The sequence below is a fragment of the Paroedura picta genome, chromosome 2 (genome assembly GCF_049243985.1).
Source record: "Paroedura picta isolate Pp20150507F chromosome 2, Ppicta_v3.0, whole genome shotgun sequence".
Taxonomy (NCBI): domain Eukaryota; kingdom Metazoa; phylum Chordata; class Lepidosauria; order Squamata; family Gekkonidae; genus Paroedura; species Paroedura picta.
This window is the reverse complement of record NC_135370.1, coordinates 125,964,400-125,979,184: the sequence shown is the minus strand read 5'-3', so window position 1 is coordinate 125,979,184 and position 14,785 is coordinate 125,964,400. Positions and strand designations below refer to the sequence as shown.

Sequence of the window (14,785 nt, the reverse complement as noted above, 5' to 3'; positions counted from 1 at the left end):
AAGCAGGTAGGCACTTATGCATCACCTTCCCTATGACTTATTCAGAAAACTCCCATTTTCAAATGAATTAGTCACCTATGGTTTGTCTGCCATACATTAGCATTAAAACTTCAGTTCCATCCAAGGCTACTAAAGTTGGAAAGAATCAAGAGGTGGAAATATAAATTTACTCTTTCCATGCTCTGAAATCTTAACCATCTGTATTTCAACCATCTCTACTGATGCCTGCACGAATTGTAGGAGGATAATCAAAACACATCAGGATTCATTAACTTTTCATCTTCAAAATCTTCTTCCCTCTTTTCCTCTTCCCACTGTGCTCCACATCTCTCTCAAAAATATGGAATAAGAAAGAAAAGCAGCATAGAGTGAAGTATCCAAGGAATTTATTGAGTATTTGCTTTAGAACAGTCTGTGCAGGAATACTAGGACAATTCCCAGAAACCTCAGACTTACTAAACAATTGCCAATCAAGAGTTGTTAGATATGAAAATATTAAGCAAGGCCTTGAGCCCAATCCTTCATCTGGAAGTGGGTGTTAAGTCTTCAGAAAAAGGCACATTCTTGCCTTTGCGGAAGTCAGCTCAAGTTGCAGCAGGTAATTTCTTATTTCTTCAAAATTTGGTCTCATTAAAACTTGAAAGTGTTTTCCAAGTCTTTTCTTTTGGAGTTTTCCATACCAGCCATCTTGCCAATCCAGGTGTCTTCACTGGTGTGGTTGTATCTATTACTTGGCACCTTAGGCTCCTCCCAAGCCAGTTAGTCTTCGGTTTTTGCCTCCATCTCCTCAGCATCGTCATCTCCATCCACTTCGGCATTTTCACGCTCCAACCTTTCCAGCTGTCTTGCAAGCTCGGTTTCATCAGTTTCCGTAACGACCTTGGGCTGAAAGGTTACACAACATTTAGCTATCAGTGTGACCAACTTGCACCAAGCACTAACAATAGTGGCGTATCACCCACAACAGTGACAGCATCCTGTGACACTGCATCAGAAAAGATGTTTTCGCAGATTATAAAGCAGGTGTTTTGCCAAAATACTGACTTAACTGCTTTGTAGCTGACTGTCTCAGTAATTCTTATATAGTCTTTCTAAGATAAGATGGATAAACACGAACTAGATGAGGGCAGTGTTTTGAACAATACAGTGAGATTGGATTGCTTCAATTAGAGTTAATTAAAACAATAAGTCAAAGACTAGTTACCAGACTACAATCAACCATACATGTGACAATGTAAAAGTGGCATTAATGGGAAAATAATAGAAAAGGAAAATTGTTATATTTGTGATTTCAACTAAAAAAAAAAAAGGTTTTGTGTGAGAACAGATACCAGCTGTCTAGCACAGAGAAATCCAAGCTGGACTCTTAGTGGAACAAGGTCTATTTCTCCTTCGAATCCTGGGATCAGCCTTGAATGTGGAATGTCTTGAAAGCATATTAAATTTCAGAGCAAAGAGGATTTCTAGATAGAGCCTGTAGGCTTGTAGATGGGTTTAAAGCAAAATGGGAGGGGGGAAGAAATAGGGGGAAAAGATTTTCAGGTCACGATTCTACATAAGATACAGGCAATGTGCCATAGCTAGAAAATTCTTTATTCCCTTCCCCCTTCCCTTTTAACACCCAGACGAATGAAGATTTCTTGGAGAACTTGCTCTATGTAGGGCTGCCCTTGAAGCTGCTCCATAAACTGCAACAGGTCCAGAATGTGGCTGCCTGGATCCCCACTGGAGACCATGTATTCAACCTGTGTTCTCCCAGCTGCACAGTCCTAGACTGGATCAGGTTCAAAGTTCTGGTGTTAAACGTTTAAAACCCTAAATGGAATGGAACCTTTGTATCTGCAGGACTCTCTCTTCCACTATGCCCCTCATGGACCTTAACCAGTTCCGCAGAGACTGTAAGTGGAGATGTTCCACTAGGTCTATAGTTGAGGTATAGAAATAACACCAAGAATGTGCCGGTCTCCCTGCTTGAAAGTCTACTCCTTTGACTAATTCTCTTATAAATCTGATTACTTTCAACAGGAGCACACAGGAAGTTATGAGGGCATTAAGCTGAAACATATGGTTAACAGGTAGCCAAAGATCAGTTGAGGAGTTTAAAAAAAAGGAAAAGAAAGGCAGGAAATCTACTCACAGTTCTTAGATGCAAGCTGGATGTAAACATCAGAAAATGAAACCCACCCGGTTCTACTTGGGGTTAAATCTTCCTAAACCATCCAAAATCAGGTCACCAATGAAGACAAGGTATGTGACTTAGTGAGGCATATTCCCCCCTTGCATGGGCTCTCTTGGGCAGATGTGGAAAGTGGTACCACCACAAACTGCCAGAATTCTTGAGATCAGACATCATTGTTCAGGCAAACAACAGGTTCTTACTTCCATCTGCACATTGAACACTCCCCTCTTCTCTTCAATCTTCTCCTTGATGACAGCCATGGCTTGCTTGAGGACAGAAAGACCTTCAGTCCTCTCCAGTGTTGTAGTAGTCATAACGTATCGTGGAGGAGCTATCAAATTAATCTAAAAGAGGGTGAGATGACGATTGCAGACTTAAATGTTGCAAAGACAAGCCAGTTCCTTAAATCTTGAACCACCACAGAGAATGACTGCAGACATTACATGTACTAAAATATGAGCATTTAAAGTAAAAGGTGACAGGTCCATCTCATTTTCCATATTAAGGAAATTATTTGTGAGTAAGTTTTCACATTTGCAAAATAGATGGCGACACAAAAGCCACATGCATGCAGTCGTTACGCAACTTGCAGAGAAAGTGAAATGGATAATAAATGGGATGTGCTTTCTGGTATATCTGAAGTCGCAGCTACTCTTAGAAAGTTTCAGGCTATTGTGGCTTCAAAAACAATTTATCCAAAATAGATCCTAATCTCCTTGGGGGAGAGGGAATACTGGATGCAGCTGTCACTTGAATTAGAGGACAGAACCAATATGATTTGTGCTGAAAAGCAGCCAAGCAGATGAAATAGTTTCTATTATATTTCTCACTAATATTCTACAGACACTGGAGGTGGCATGTGACCCATAACAGGTTTTCTGTGTAAATAGTAGTTGTTATTTTGGCCTTAGCCATATGTTAATTTGGAATTACTAGGTGGTCACAGCAACAGGCTTGCAAGTAATATTGATAAGGCAATTGCCCACCAGCTGCACATATATACACATCACCTGCTGTGAGTCCATGAGTACATCCTGTGTTTCTATAGGCAAGGAGAGAGAAGAGCATGCATGGCCAAATTAATGCTGCACAGTGATCTCAAATTATGCCCTCTCCAACTATCGGGGTCGCTGCTACTTGCCACTAGTAACCAGGCAACAGGAAAAATGTACAACTAAAAAGCTCAGCTTACTTCCAGTATCAGAGCAGGACCCACATCAATGATGCCACTTACTTTGATGGGCATGCTCTCTGTAGAACAGCTCAGGCCAGCTCTCAGAGCTTCTTTCACTGCATCAATACCCTCATAACCATAGCAGGCAACTTCAATATCTAAAAGGACCACAATTGGATTACATTAAAATCTCTACTGTAAAAGACCCCAAAATTACCACTCAACTATACAGTTCCCTGGCATTGTCTGCAAACCCCTTTTAAACATTTTTTCTTCAACAAACAAAAAACTTTAAAAAAAGAGAAAAAAAATTAAAATCCATCAACACAAATATATATTTTTTAAAGTATACATGAAGTGGAGAACAAATATATAACCAGTGTGGCAGAATGAAACATAAGTTTCTATAAAAGGTTTCCGAATGGCTGAAACAAGTCCACACAATTGTTTTCTTCAAGTACTGATAGATTTCTAACATCTGCCATCCAGTAATTCTACTTCCCAAAATCAGCCAGAAGAGCCCAAGAAGAGGAGTGATACCAGCAATCAGTTCAGGTTAATAAGCATGCCTAATAACATAAACTATAAGATCAGGGAAACCAAACCCTTCTTCACTGAATGGAAGCTCTTTAAAGCAATGCTGTGATTGCTTATTTGGAAGGAAACTTCCCTCACCAAAATGGGACTTTCTGTCTAGACCTGCTTAGACTTGCTCTTGGAACAATAATTCTCTTCCATTCTAAATTCATTCCTGCTTACAAAATTCATCCCCAAAGGGCTCATATGCATGGTCAAGAGTCTTCCAAATGGAAATGCACAGCAGCCAAAGGTAGTATGAATACTTGCGGAGAACTCTGTTGAAATTCAGCCAATCCTGTCTCTTTCCTCCAAAAGCAAACAGCCCTCACTACACACCCTAAGCATTTGACAACTAGCACTGCAAAGCATTTCCAGCCACCACTACCTCTCTTTCTACTAGTCCAGTATTCTGTATCTATTCCTCCCTGGGCCCTCTGCTTCCTGTACGTCTCTTCCTAGGGCACCCAAGTCCGTTTCCTGCTCTCCTAATTCTTTCAGGCCCACTCTTGGTCTTCTATTTATGTCAATCTCTAGCTGCTTTTGACTGCCATCTTCTGTGAGGCTGCAACAGAATGGTTATCAAGGAATCAAACCATACATTTTGAAGCAAACACAAGTGTTTTCCGGTAAAGTTTTCCACTTGCCAGAATCATTATTTCAGAAAATGAGTTCCTCATTACTCTATATACAACCATGGCAAGTGCTCAAAATAAAATAAAAACTTTAAAGGGGTGGGGAGCAGCTTTAGGAATGATCTAGATATATGGTGACTATCCCTATCTTCTTTCCAAACTTAGCAGTTAATCAGTAGTAATCATATTACTTGAAATTTGAATGACAATGATCTCCTGACTTAGAAAACTAGGGAAATTTACAATGGGAATTTTATAACTGGATCCTACCAGATGCTGAAGAAAGGCTCCATTAATATTCACATGGTTTCACTATTAATTTCAATCCAAAACTTCACATGGTCCAGTGCATAGATTAATGCTAAGGCATGTTTTATGCACACAAACGGAATAGGCAATTCACAAATGAAGGGCCCATCTGCAAAGTGGTGTCTCAGGATTGGGAGATAGTCTTGTCAATAAAGAATAGTGTCTCTGCGTCCTACTTGTAACCTGTTGTTTCACCAAGCAACACCCATTTCTGGTATTATTTGTGAAGCTGCAGACATGTCAGGATTAGCCTCAACCTGCCTGCCACCCAAATCCCATAAGATCTGTAACATCCAACTAATAATTGCAGCAGTCAAGACTAATCTTAAATATCATAAATAGCCTAGGACTCATCACACACCTTGTGAAAAATGTTATGGAAATTCCAGCATGTCCTTTAACTATGAATATAAAAGCAAACAGCTCTAACCAAACAGCTTGATTTTGTCAAATAAATTCTTGCGTGCTATCATGCTTAAAAGAAAGGCAGGTATAGTTTAGATAAACTGCAAAAGTCCTGCCTGGCTTCAGGAGAGCTTTGACAGACAGGGACTTGTGCATGAGCTCAAAGACCTCGTTTGCCTTGAACCAGCCTCTGGAGGCTCCACCCCTCTGGAACTCCTGAAGGATTTTGGTGGAAAGTGGTTTCCACCCCACATCCTAGCTGTGACTCATCTTGTTTTTCACCCCTGGCTCAAGGCTGTTAGGGCCAGTCTCTATTAGGCAGTGGAGCAGTAGGCTTTCCTTAAAAGGTGCTTTGATGCATGAACGCTGAGAGGTTCCCCAGCATCCTTAAGTTTTGGAGCATCTGTGGGGAGATTGCTTAAGTCCCCAAAATAAATACATTTGATCTGGCAATATATAACTTATACTACAAGCAGGCACACTTTCACACACAGAACTACTTATAGGTGCTTTTTCTACAAGATATTAAAAACCCTAGAAAACAGAGACTAAAAACTGATCCGTGAAATTCATACCTTACTTCTTGCCTCTTATCAGCTCCTTTGTCTCAGCTCCTTGCATCCTCTGCCTTTTTCTTCAAGCATCCTTTTCCTTCCTGTAACTTTGTGCTGCCAATTTTCAGTTCACAGCCAGCTCCTTAAGCCCCTTTGCCTGGCTCCCTATCTCTTCACTTACCGACCCTTATGGGATCTTTTTCTAGTTTTCAGCCTGCCCTACACATAGCTACTATTCCCAGGAGCAGCTGTCTTCAACCTATCTAGATCCAGTATCCACCCTTTAAACTGCAGACATATAAGAGCTTCAGTGATTTACAAAACAATTATCATAAGTCATGAAAGATCATAGCCACTTGGCTACATGTTGTTGGTTCCTCCAGAATCTCATAGGTCTTGACTGGTTGTTGGCTGATCTGCTCATACATCAAAAAGGCATACAGGGGACCACTAACTGAGACAAATGAGCAGAACCTCTACCCATTCATCACAGTATTCTGATCTCAAAAAGGAAATCAGAATAAAGCTAAATAAAAGTTAGGGCCTTTTCTTTTGCCTCAGGCTACTTAACCGCCAAGAAAGAGTGTTTGCTAGAAGCATTCTAAATCTGGAACACTAAACCAATAATGGTCTTTTAAACAAGTCAGAAACCTGCAATTTAGCTAATTTAAATATTTAAAATCCTATGTAGCAAATAGCAGAACTCAGGTCTCCTGAGATAAAAAAAAACTAAGCCACTTTGTTTGCTGCCAGAACATTTGTCCATAAATCTGTAATAATGAGCATGGTCTAAGTGATTTTGATTGTGGAACTTACCAGCTCGAATTTTGACAGCTTGTGGTGTAAGACGCCTATTAATATTGTCAATTAGCACACGCTTCTCATCTTCTGTCAGATCAAGCCCATCAAGGATAGCGGGATCCCTAGGTTAAAACAGAAGTCACAAATATTTACCATTGTTTCTTAAATATATAATATAGCTTTCCAAAAATGAGAAAAAAAGTTGTCAATTCATCCTTTTAAACACCAGGGGGCAACAGATCTGTCTTAAGAGAAAGCAAGATATAGTTTTAACTATCACTCTTGCTGCACACTGGAATTCCTGATTTCCTTGGGAGTTGATCCACAAGCAATGAAATTAGTCCATGCAGAGTTCTTCCACACATCTGTTTCCCCTGTGCATTTTCAGAGATTTGGAGTCATATTTACTTTATTCAAAGCATGAGTATTTTCAAGGGGAAGTGCTGTCATCATCAGTTTTAGTGGCATCAAACTCCCACCCCCCGCCTCCCAAACAGCTCTGAAGTATTGCTGTAATGCTGTAGTGTTGCAATGATAGTAGTTTAAGCAGGTTCTCTGAATTCCCAGTTTCCATTAAAAAGTATCTAGTTTCTTCCTTTCATAATATACCTTTTTCCTTGTATCTGTAGGCAGATTTCTGTTTTCTGCAGGCAGAAAACTAAAGACTTACTTTTTTAAAAAGCTGGGAATTCAGACAACCTGCTTAAACAATCATTATAACACTATAGCCTCATTGCAATATTTTAGGGCCCTTAAAAAGCTGAAATCACTGCCTGTGGCGGGGGAGGTAGTAGCTTAACAATTATGACAGTCCAGTCACTGAAAAACGGACTGGAAGTGAGTGGGAACAGGTGAGACAAAGAAAACAAATAAAAACATTATGCACTAGGAAAAAGTCAACTCAAAATCAGCTTCCAGAAGATCAGGGTAAAAGTGGCTGCAAAAGAGCTGGAGGGAAAAAAACAAAATGAAAACTAAAGACACAAAAGTTTGTGCAGAAATCAGGAAATGAACCAAAGCAGTAAGGGCCAAAACTGAAAAAAGAACCATGTGGAAAAGCCCTATAACCATTTTGGCTGAATAGCCAGTTTCCTTCATGATGTTCTTCCCCAGCCTTAGTAATAATCAGGTTACAATGCGATTAGCATGAAGAAGTAATTATAAGTCTCAAGCTCTGCTCTGCAAGTTATTAACTAAACATAGCTGGAGGGGGAGCCTGTCCCTTTACACTACCATTTTAAAGGCAGCATGATATGCACGTATTTTTAATGAAAATAAAATATTTGGGCATAGAAATAAACCAAACCTATCCTACCTCTTTGAGAGGAGTCAGGATACAAGATGGGAAAGTTGTATATACTTACGAAACTGCATGCTTGAAGGCATCATAGGCACCATATCCAGGCCTTTTATATTTGTCATCAAACACCCAAGCAGTTCTCTGGAACAGGCTCTCCAGCTGCTCATCCTTTACGTATTCCAAAACTTCAGCAACGTGGCGAAGGATACTATAAACCTATTGCATAAACATGAGTAATAAAAGCAGAAGCGGGATGGGGGGGAATAAGGAAAGAATGCAATATAATTTCTATAACAATTCCATAGTAATTTCCATAGCAAGAGCATATCAAGAAGGCACTGGTATTAAAAGTTAAAGAACATACAAAAATGACAGTATCTCATGGTGATAAAAGTCTTCCTGAACCTTAAACATTTCATCTGTGATACACATAGCATAAATTAAGAATCTGTACCAGTAATTAACAGCCTCTTGTGGTGCAGAGTGGTAAGGCAGCAGTCATGCAGTCTGAAAGCTCTGCCCATGAGGCCGGGAGTTCTAACTCAGCAGCCGGCTCAATGTTGACTCAGCCTTCCATCCTTCCGAGGTTGGTAAAATGAGTACCCAGCTTGCTGGGGGGTAAACGGTAATGACTGGGGAAGGCACTGGCAAGCCACCCCATATTGAGTCTGCCATGAAAACGCTAGAGGGCGTCACCCCAAGGGTCAGACATGACCCGGTGCTTGCACACCTTTATATCAGTAATTAATTCAGTCATCCTACCATTTAAAGTGCTATTTTGACCAGGATAAAGCTGCAAGTTCACACTCTTCTGTATGTACCTCCCTGCCATCTGTACCTCATCCTCTGCTACAGAATTTACTTACAGAGCTCTTTAAAATGTTATCATGGGTGAGACACTTTTCATGAGTGGTTCCCTCAAAACTGATGTGATGCCTTAAAACAGTGGTCCCCAACCCCCGGTCTGGGGACCGGTACCGGTCCGTAGATCAGTTGGCCGTGGCTCCTCCTCATCCTCCTCCCTGGCTGCTGCCTCGGGAGCTACCCTGCCACTCTGCCATCAGCTCACCTTTGGTGCTCTCCAGCGGCCACCATGGCTGGGGCTCCCCCTCAGCGTGGCACTGCATAGTTGCTGCTGGCAGCGCCTCCCCAGTGGGCGGTGGGAAGTCAGGGGCGCTGGTGGGAAAGCAAGCGGAGCAGGGGCTCAGGCGGCGGTGACGTTCCTCAGCAAAAGACTACCCCCCCCCCGGCCTCAGTAAAATTGTCAAGCGCTGACCGGTCCCCGGTGATAAAAAGGTTGGGGACCACTGCCTTAAAGACCTAGTTTTGACAATCAACTGTGCACTGGCCTAATAATAGAATCTGTACTCTGCCGGTGGTAGGAGAACGATGCAATTAGACCTTGCTTCCATGGCTGGTCATTTACTCAGTGGCATGGGAACTAGTCACAAAAAGATGTCCACTAGGGCAGGGGTAGTCAACCTGTGGTCCTCCAGATGTCCATGGACTACAATTCCCATGAGCCTCTGCCAGCATTTGCTGGCAGGGGCTCATGGGAATTGTAGTCCATGAACGTCTGGAGGACCACCGGTTGACTACCCCTGCACTAGGGATTCGAATGATTATTTTTTAAAGGTCTCTAAAAAGCCACACAGACTGGTATCTTCTCCATTTAGTTTGTGGGACTCCTGCTCTCACATATTCATGTATGTTTGCACTAACTCCACATTCCTGAGAACATAATGCATAATATTTGAATAATACACATATACTATCATCTTATAAAAGCACAATGAGCAATACCAACCAAAAACTAGAAAGAACATGATTGGAAAATCCTCCAATATAGAAATAATTCAGAAGCATAAATTGTGCAAATTGTGCTATATCAATGTAATACCTCGAACATGTTAGCTATATTAACAAACTACTATATATTAAAAATTCTGTCAACTTCATTAATGTTCTTCATGCAAATAATTGGACAAGGAATTTTTTCACCTGTTCACATCGAACATTGACTAAAGTAGAAACAGGGCCTTATATGCCATTGAAAAAGCCATTACAATGTGATAAAGTGTAATCACATGCAAGATAATCAGCGTTGCTGATACTATTAGACCTGTCGGCAGCGTTTGACACAGTCGATCATGAGCTCCTAGCTCACCGCCTTGCCGACGCTGGGATACGGGGGACAGCCCTAAAATGGCTGATCTCCTTCCTCCAGGGTCGCGGACAGAGGGTAGCAATAGGAGAGAGAGTTTCTAGCCGTCACCAGCTCACATGTGGAGTCCCACAAGGAGCAGTGCTCTCTCCTATCCTATTTAATATCTTCATGCGCCCTCTTGCTCAGCTGGTGCGGAGGTTTGGGCTGGGTTGCCACCAATACGCAGATGACACCCAGCTCTTCCTCCTGATGGATGACTGCCCTGACTCCCCCCCAGAATCTTTAGCCAGATGCCTGGAAGCAGTGACAAAATGGATCAAGCAGAGTCGTCTGAAGCTCAATCCTGCAAAGACGGAGGTCCTGTGTTTGGGTAGGAAGGGACCATGGGAGGAAACGCGCCTGCCCATCCTGGATGGTGTGCAGCTCCTAGCGACTCACTCCGCCAGGAACCTGGGCGTGATCCTGGATGCTTCCCTTACAATGGAAGCCCAGGTCACGAAGGTAGCACGGCTGGCATTCTACCACCTCTGCCAAGCCAAACTACTAGTGCCCTACCTGGAACCAGAGCACCTAGTGATCCATGCGATGGTCACCTCCAGACTGGACTTCTGTAACTCGCTCTATGCAGGCCTACCCTTATCCTTGATCCGGAAACTACAACTGGTCCAGAATGCCGCGGCCAGGATTCTCACTAAGACATCATGGAGATCACATATCCGGCCGGTACTTCAAGAACTTGGTTGGCTCCCAGTTGAATTCCGGATTAAGCTTAAGGTTTTGGTAATCACCTTTAAGGCCATACGCGGTCTGGGCCCAGTGTATCTGAGAGACCGCCTCCCTGCCTATACCCCCAGAATAGCTCTGCGCTCCGCCACCTCCAACTGGCTACGGATCCCTGGCCCTAAAGAGGCACGTCTGGCCTCAACAAGGGCCAGAGCCTTCTCGGTCCTGGCCCCCACCTGGTGGAATGAGCTCCCCGAAGAGATCAGGGCCCTGCCGGAACTTCCACAGTTCCGCAGGGCCTGCAAAAAGGAGCTCTTCCTCCAGGCATTTGGTGGGGCCGACTGAGCCATAACACCTACAGGTGCCCCCCAGACTGAGGGAACGAACTGACTGAGGGATTGTCAAATTATTGTTGAAGTGCCATTCTAATTGTTCCAGTTTATATGTTGTTGTTATTGTTATATTGTTATATTGATTTTGATATTGATTTTGATAGTGTTCTATGTGAATGTTGAAAAATGTTTTATGTAAACCGCCCAGAGCCGTAGGGAAGGGCGGTATAAAAATATAAATATAAATAAATAAATAATTAAAGCAATGTAAAGCTAAACAGAGACTATAAGGAGGAAACCATTCTATGATGGTGACTTCACAGGAATTCAGTCCAGGAAAAAAAATTGTTGGTGCAAAACAGTCCACAATTAGTCTATATTTATTTATAATTTGACTTTTATACTGCCCCTCCTTGCAAGTGGGCTTGGGGTGGTTTCCTCCCCAGTAGGAACCTGCTTGCCATATTATGTTTCCCTCTTCCATTTGAATCTTGCAACGTCCCTGTGAATTAGGTTAGGCTGATAGCACATAACTTGCCCAAGGTCACCCAGTGAGCTTCCATGACAGAAGTGTGGATTTGAACTTGGGCTTCCCAGATACCAGACTGACATCCTAATCACTTTGCCACATTGGTATAGTCTCAGTTTACTCACAGTTTCATTATTCTAAAAAGTACCATAGTAATGACCAAAGATCCCACCCTAGCTGAGTATCCCTGTAATATAATAACAACTATGACTGGACTCAGATTGTGTTGGGATAGTTTGTTACCGCCATCTTGTGAGTTACTATATGCACTGTTACCGTTTTAATGGTTTTTTATAGGGTGATTGTTTACGGTTTTAATTGTTAGCTGCCTTGAGGTGACAAAAGTCATGACAGGCAGGATATAAATCCAAAAATAAATAAATAAATGTAACTTACAGTTTTTGATTTGGTGAACTTGTCTTCACATTTAATTGCCTCCTCTGGGGAAACTCTTCTTTTTGACAAGTCAATGTAGCCTAATAGAAAAATAAATATTTTAAAATGTAATTAAGATTCAACTCAACTTCCAGTTTCTCTTTTTAAAGAAAGCCAATTCTATTCACTGACTGAAGCTAGAAAACTACAAGTACACATCTGAAACAGATGTCTTTTCTTAAATTCCCAGATAAATCACCAAGGTTATGACACAAGATGTCAGAATGAAAACAATGTGTGTAGTTAGGATTTAAAATAGCATTACATGGTTCTTTCACTCACCTTTTTCTTTATCAACCCTTATAACGACGACACATTCATTTCTGCCTATTCGGATCAGTTTGTTTATAGAACGAATACGCCTTCTGGACAACTCACTGAGCAGAATCATGCCTTCAATATTGTTGTATTCCAGGAGGCTAACATAGGCTCCCATTTCTGCAATGGACCGAACATTGACCATGACAACATCTTCAACTTCTGGAAATTTATGCTGGTAAAACCTACAACTTAGTCCAGGCATCCTGTAATATTGGAGTCGAGAAAGAGAAGCATTTAATATAGTCATAACAGCAAAACCAGACCATGATTAAAAGAATACATTCTTACTTGTGTACTTACCTGTGTACACTCCAAAACTGTGTATTACACCTTACATACTTGTAAAACACAACATTAACAGATGTACCAGGTGGTGGAAATTACTGTCAAGTAGGGTTGGATGCTTCAGCCATTGAAGCAACTAGCATCATGGGGGGGGGGCAGTGTGGGCACTAGTGTGGGCACCCTTGCCCCGAGCCACAGCACTGGCTGCTTCCAGCGCGAACGGTTGATTCAGAGGGCGAAGCGCCCAACCCTAAGTCAAAGCGAACTTATAGCAACCCTAAAGCGTTTTCAAAGCAGGAGATGTCCAGAGGTAGTTTGCCATTGCCTGCCTCTGCATCTTGCTCCTACTTTACCTTGGTGGTCTCCCATCCAAATACTAGCCAGGGTCAACCCTGCTTTCCTTTGTGGTCTGACAAGATCAGGCTAGCCTGGGCTAACAGCTATAACTATTAAGTCAAATGAAACCACTATTGCAGTTAAATCAAAATACAAGGGGCTGAATCCCACACACTACCAGCAAATGGCACCTGTGGATCTTTCTCAACCTTTTTCTTTCCTCCCTTGAGCCCTGCAAAGGTGCCACTAGGGGACTGGGTTAGCAGAGAGGACTCCTGGCTGAAAAGGCATTATTTTAGGCGGTATCCAATAGCAAAAATTGCCGAGGGGAAAACTTCACAAGGGAAATATTTGTATCCCAATTATGCCTCATACACAAATGTGGTGAATGATACTTGAATCTTGCTCAACCATTCTTGTCTGGACAGTCTTTTACAACTATACTGTATATATTATCTTGGTTGTAGTCCGCAGCGAAAATGTTTGTTGCAATAATCTTTTAGTTCATTTTATTTGTGTATGTAATAAGTCAAAACCACTTTAGCGGATCCACTAAGCAAAGACCTGCAAGATATCATTTAAAAACTCAAAGCACAACAGTGTAATTTACTAGTGGGACCCTTTCCTTCATCCATTCTTTTTGTAAGGCAATGGGGGGGGGGATACAACTTTATAGAAGACAAGCTGGTCATGAACCATTTTCTGCCAATATATAAAGAATAAACCATTAATCAATTAAATAAAGCAATTAATCAATTAATGATCTAGAGCAGAAAGGCTGCCTAAACGAAATGCTCCCCCCCAGATTCCTACAATAGTCGCAGAAGGGTGGAAGTAGATAATTTTCAAAGTATGCTTTTCATCCTTTGCCATTACACAGCTTAAATATTGCAATCATAATAAAATCACATTCTTTTGACATGAGCCTGCAATCCGACAGAATTTACCCAGCACAGCATGACAGAGGGCCAAATTTCATAAATATTTCATGATAAATGGCTTGGTTCAAACCTTATTTTTAAGCCATCGGGGGATCACCATTCTATAGGACAACTGTACATATGGAAATAAAATCAGAATTCTAAAACGATAGTGTGAAAATGGCCCCATGCGATCGGCCAGCAACTCCTATGTCTTACGGATTTTTTTGGGGTGGGGCGAGGAATTCTAGTCAATGAAGGCAAGTGCCTACCAAAGACCACCTTCCAACAGACACGTTTGCTGGGCGTGCCTGCATTTAGTATGCGGCTGGCCGATTTCAGGCCGAAGAAAAGGCACTTTAAGGCATCCCTCAGCGCTATCTAGGAGGCCTGGCAGCCTGGCCTCAGGACCGCCTTCCAGAGGCTGCTTCTTCCGCCCCGGCCAGCCCGAGCGGAAGGAACGGCGGCTGCGTGAAGAGCGCGAGCCCCCCGGTCACCCCCGGCGGGCCTCAGCCCCCTCCGCGGAGACCCCCATGCCCCTCACAGCCCAGGCCAGCGGGCCGCCGCCACTCCGGTACCTGCGGCTTCGGGGTCCCACTCTCCGGAGCGCTGACTGCCGTCCAGGCCCACGGCGTGTATCCGGCTCGACTGCAGTAAGCGCCCCACCGCCAAATGCGCAGCCGCCTCCCCGCCTCTTCCGGTTTCACAGAAGCCGGAAGCGGATCTACGTCGCGTCAACTTCGAGGCGTCCCTGAACTTCCTGTTTAGATTTGCCTCTCGGGTGTGCAGGGCCGGGAGTGGGAG

General features: G+C 42.7%; 1 protein-coding gene across 1 annotated transcript; it reads right to left on the bottom strand.

Moving 5' to 3' along the window:
* Positions 1 to 369: 369 nt before the first annotated feature.
* EIF2S1 (eukaryotic translation initiation factor 2 subunit alpha) lies at positions 370 to 14,739 on the bottom strand. Its single transcript, XM_077322502.1, has 8 exons — positions 14,560 to 14,739; positions 12,402 to 12,643; positions 12,081 to 12,160; positions 7,998 to 8,149; positions 6,649 to 6,755; positions 3,414 to 3,511; positions 2,380 to 2,523; positions 370 to 885 (listed from the first exon to the last, which is right to left on the bottom strand). The coding sequence occupies exons 2-8, from the start codon at positions 12,640 to 12,642 to the stop codon at positions 760 to 762; spliced, it is 948 nt and encodes a 315-aa protein (XP_077178617.1). The 5' UTR covers position 12,643; positions 14,560 to 14,739; the 3' UTR covers positions 370 to 759.
* Between the last annotated feature and the right edge of the window lie 46 nt (positions 14,740 to 14,785).

Bases quoted from the DNA above. Each gene is read 5' to 3' on its own strand.
- EIF2S1 (XM_077322502.1), bottom strand. From the start codon at position 12,642: ATGCCTGGACTAAGTTGTAGGTTTTACCAGCATAAATTTCCAGAAGTT. The intron at 3,512-6,648 runs GTAAGTTCCACA...TGGTCCTTTTAG, and splicing joins AGCTGTCAAAATTCGAGCTG to ATATTGAAGTTGCCTGCTAT. The intron at 2,524-3,413 runs GTAAGTGGCATC...ACCCTCTTTTAG, and splicing joins CAGAGAGCATGCCCATCAAA to ATTAATTTGATAGCTCCTCC.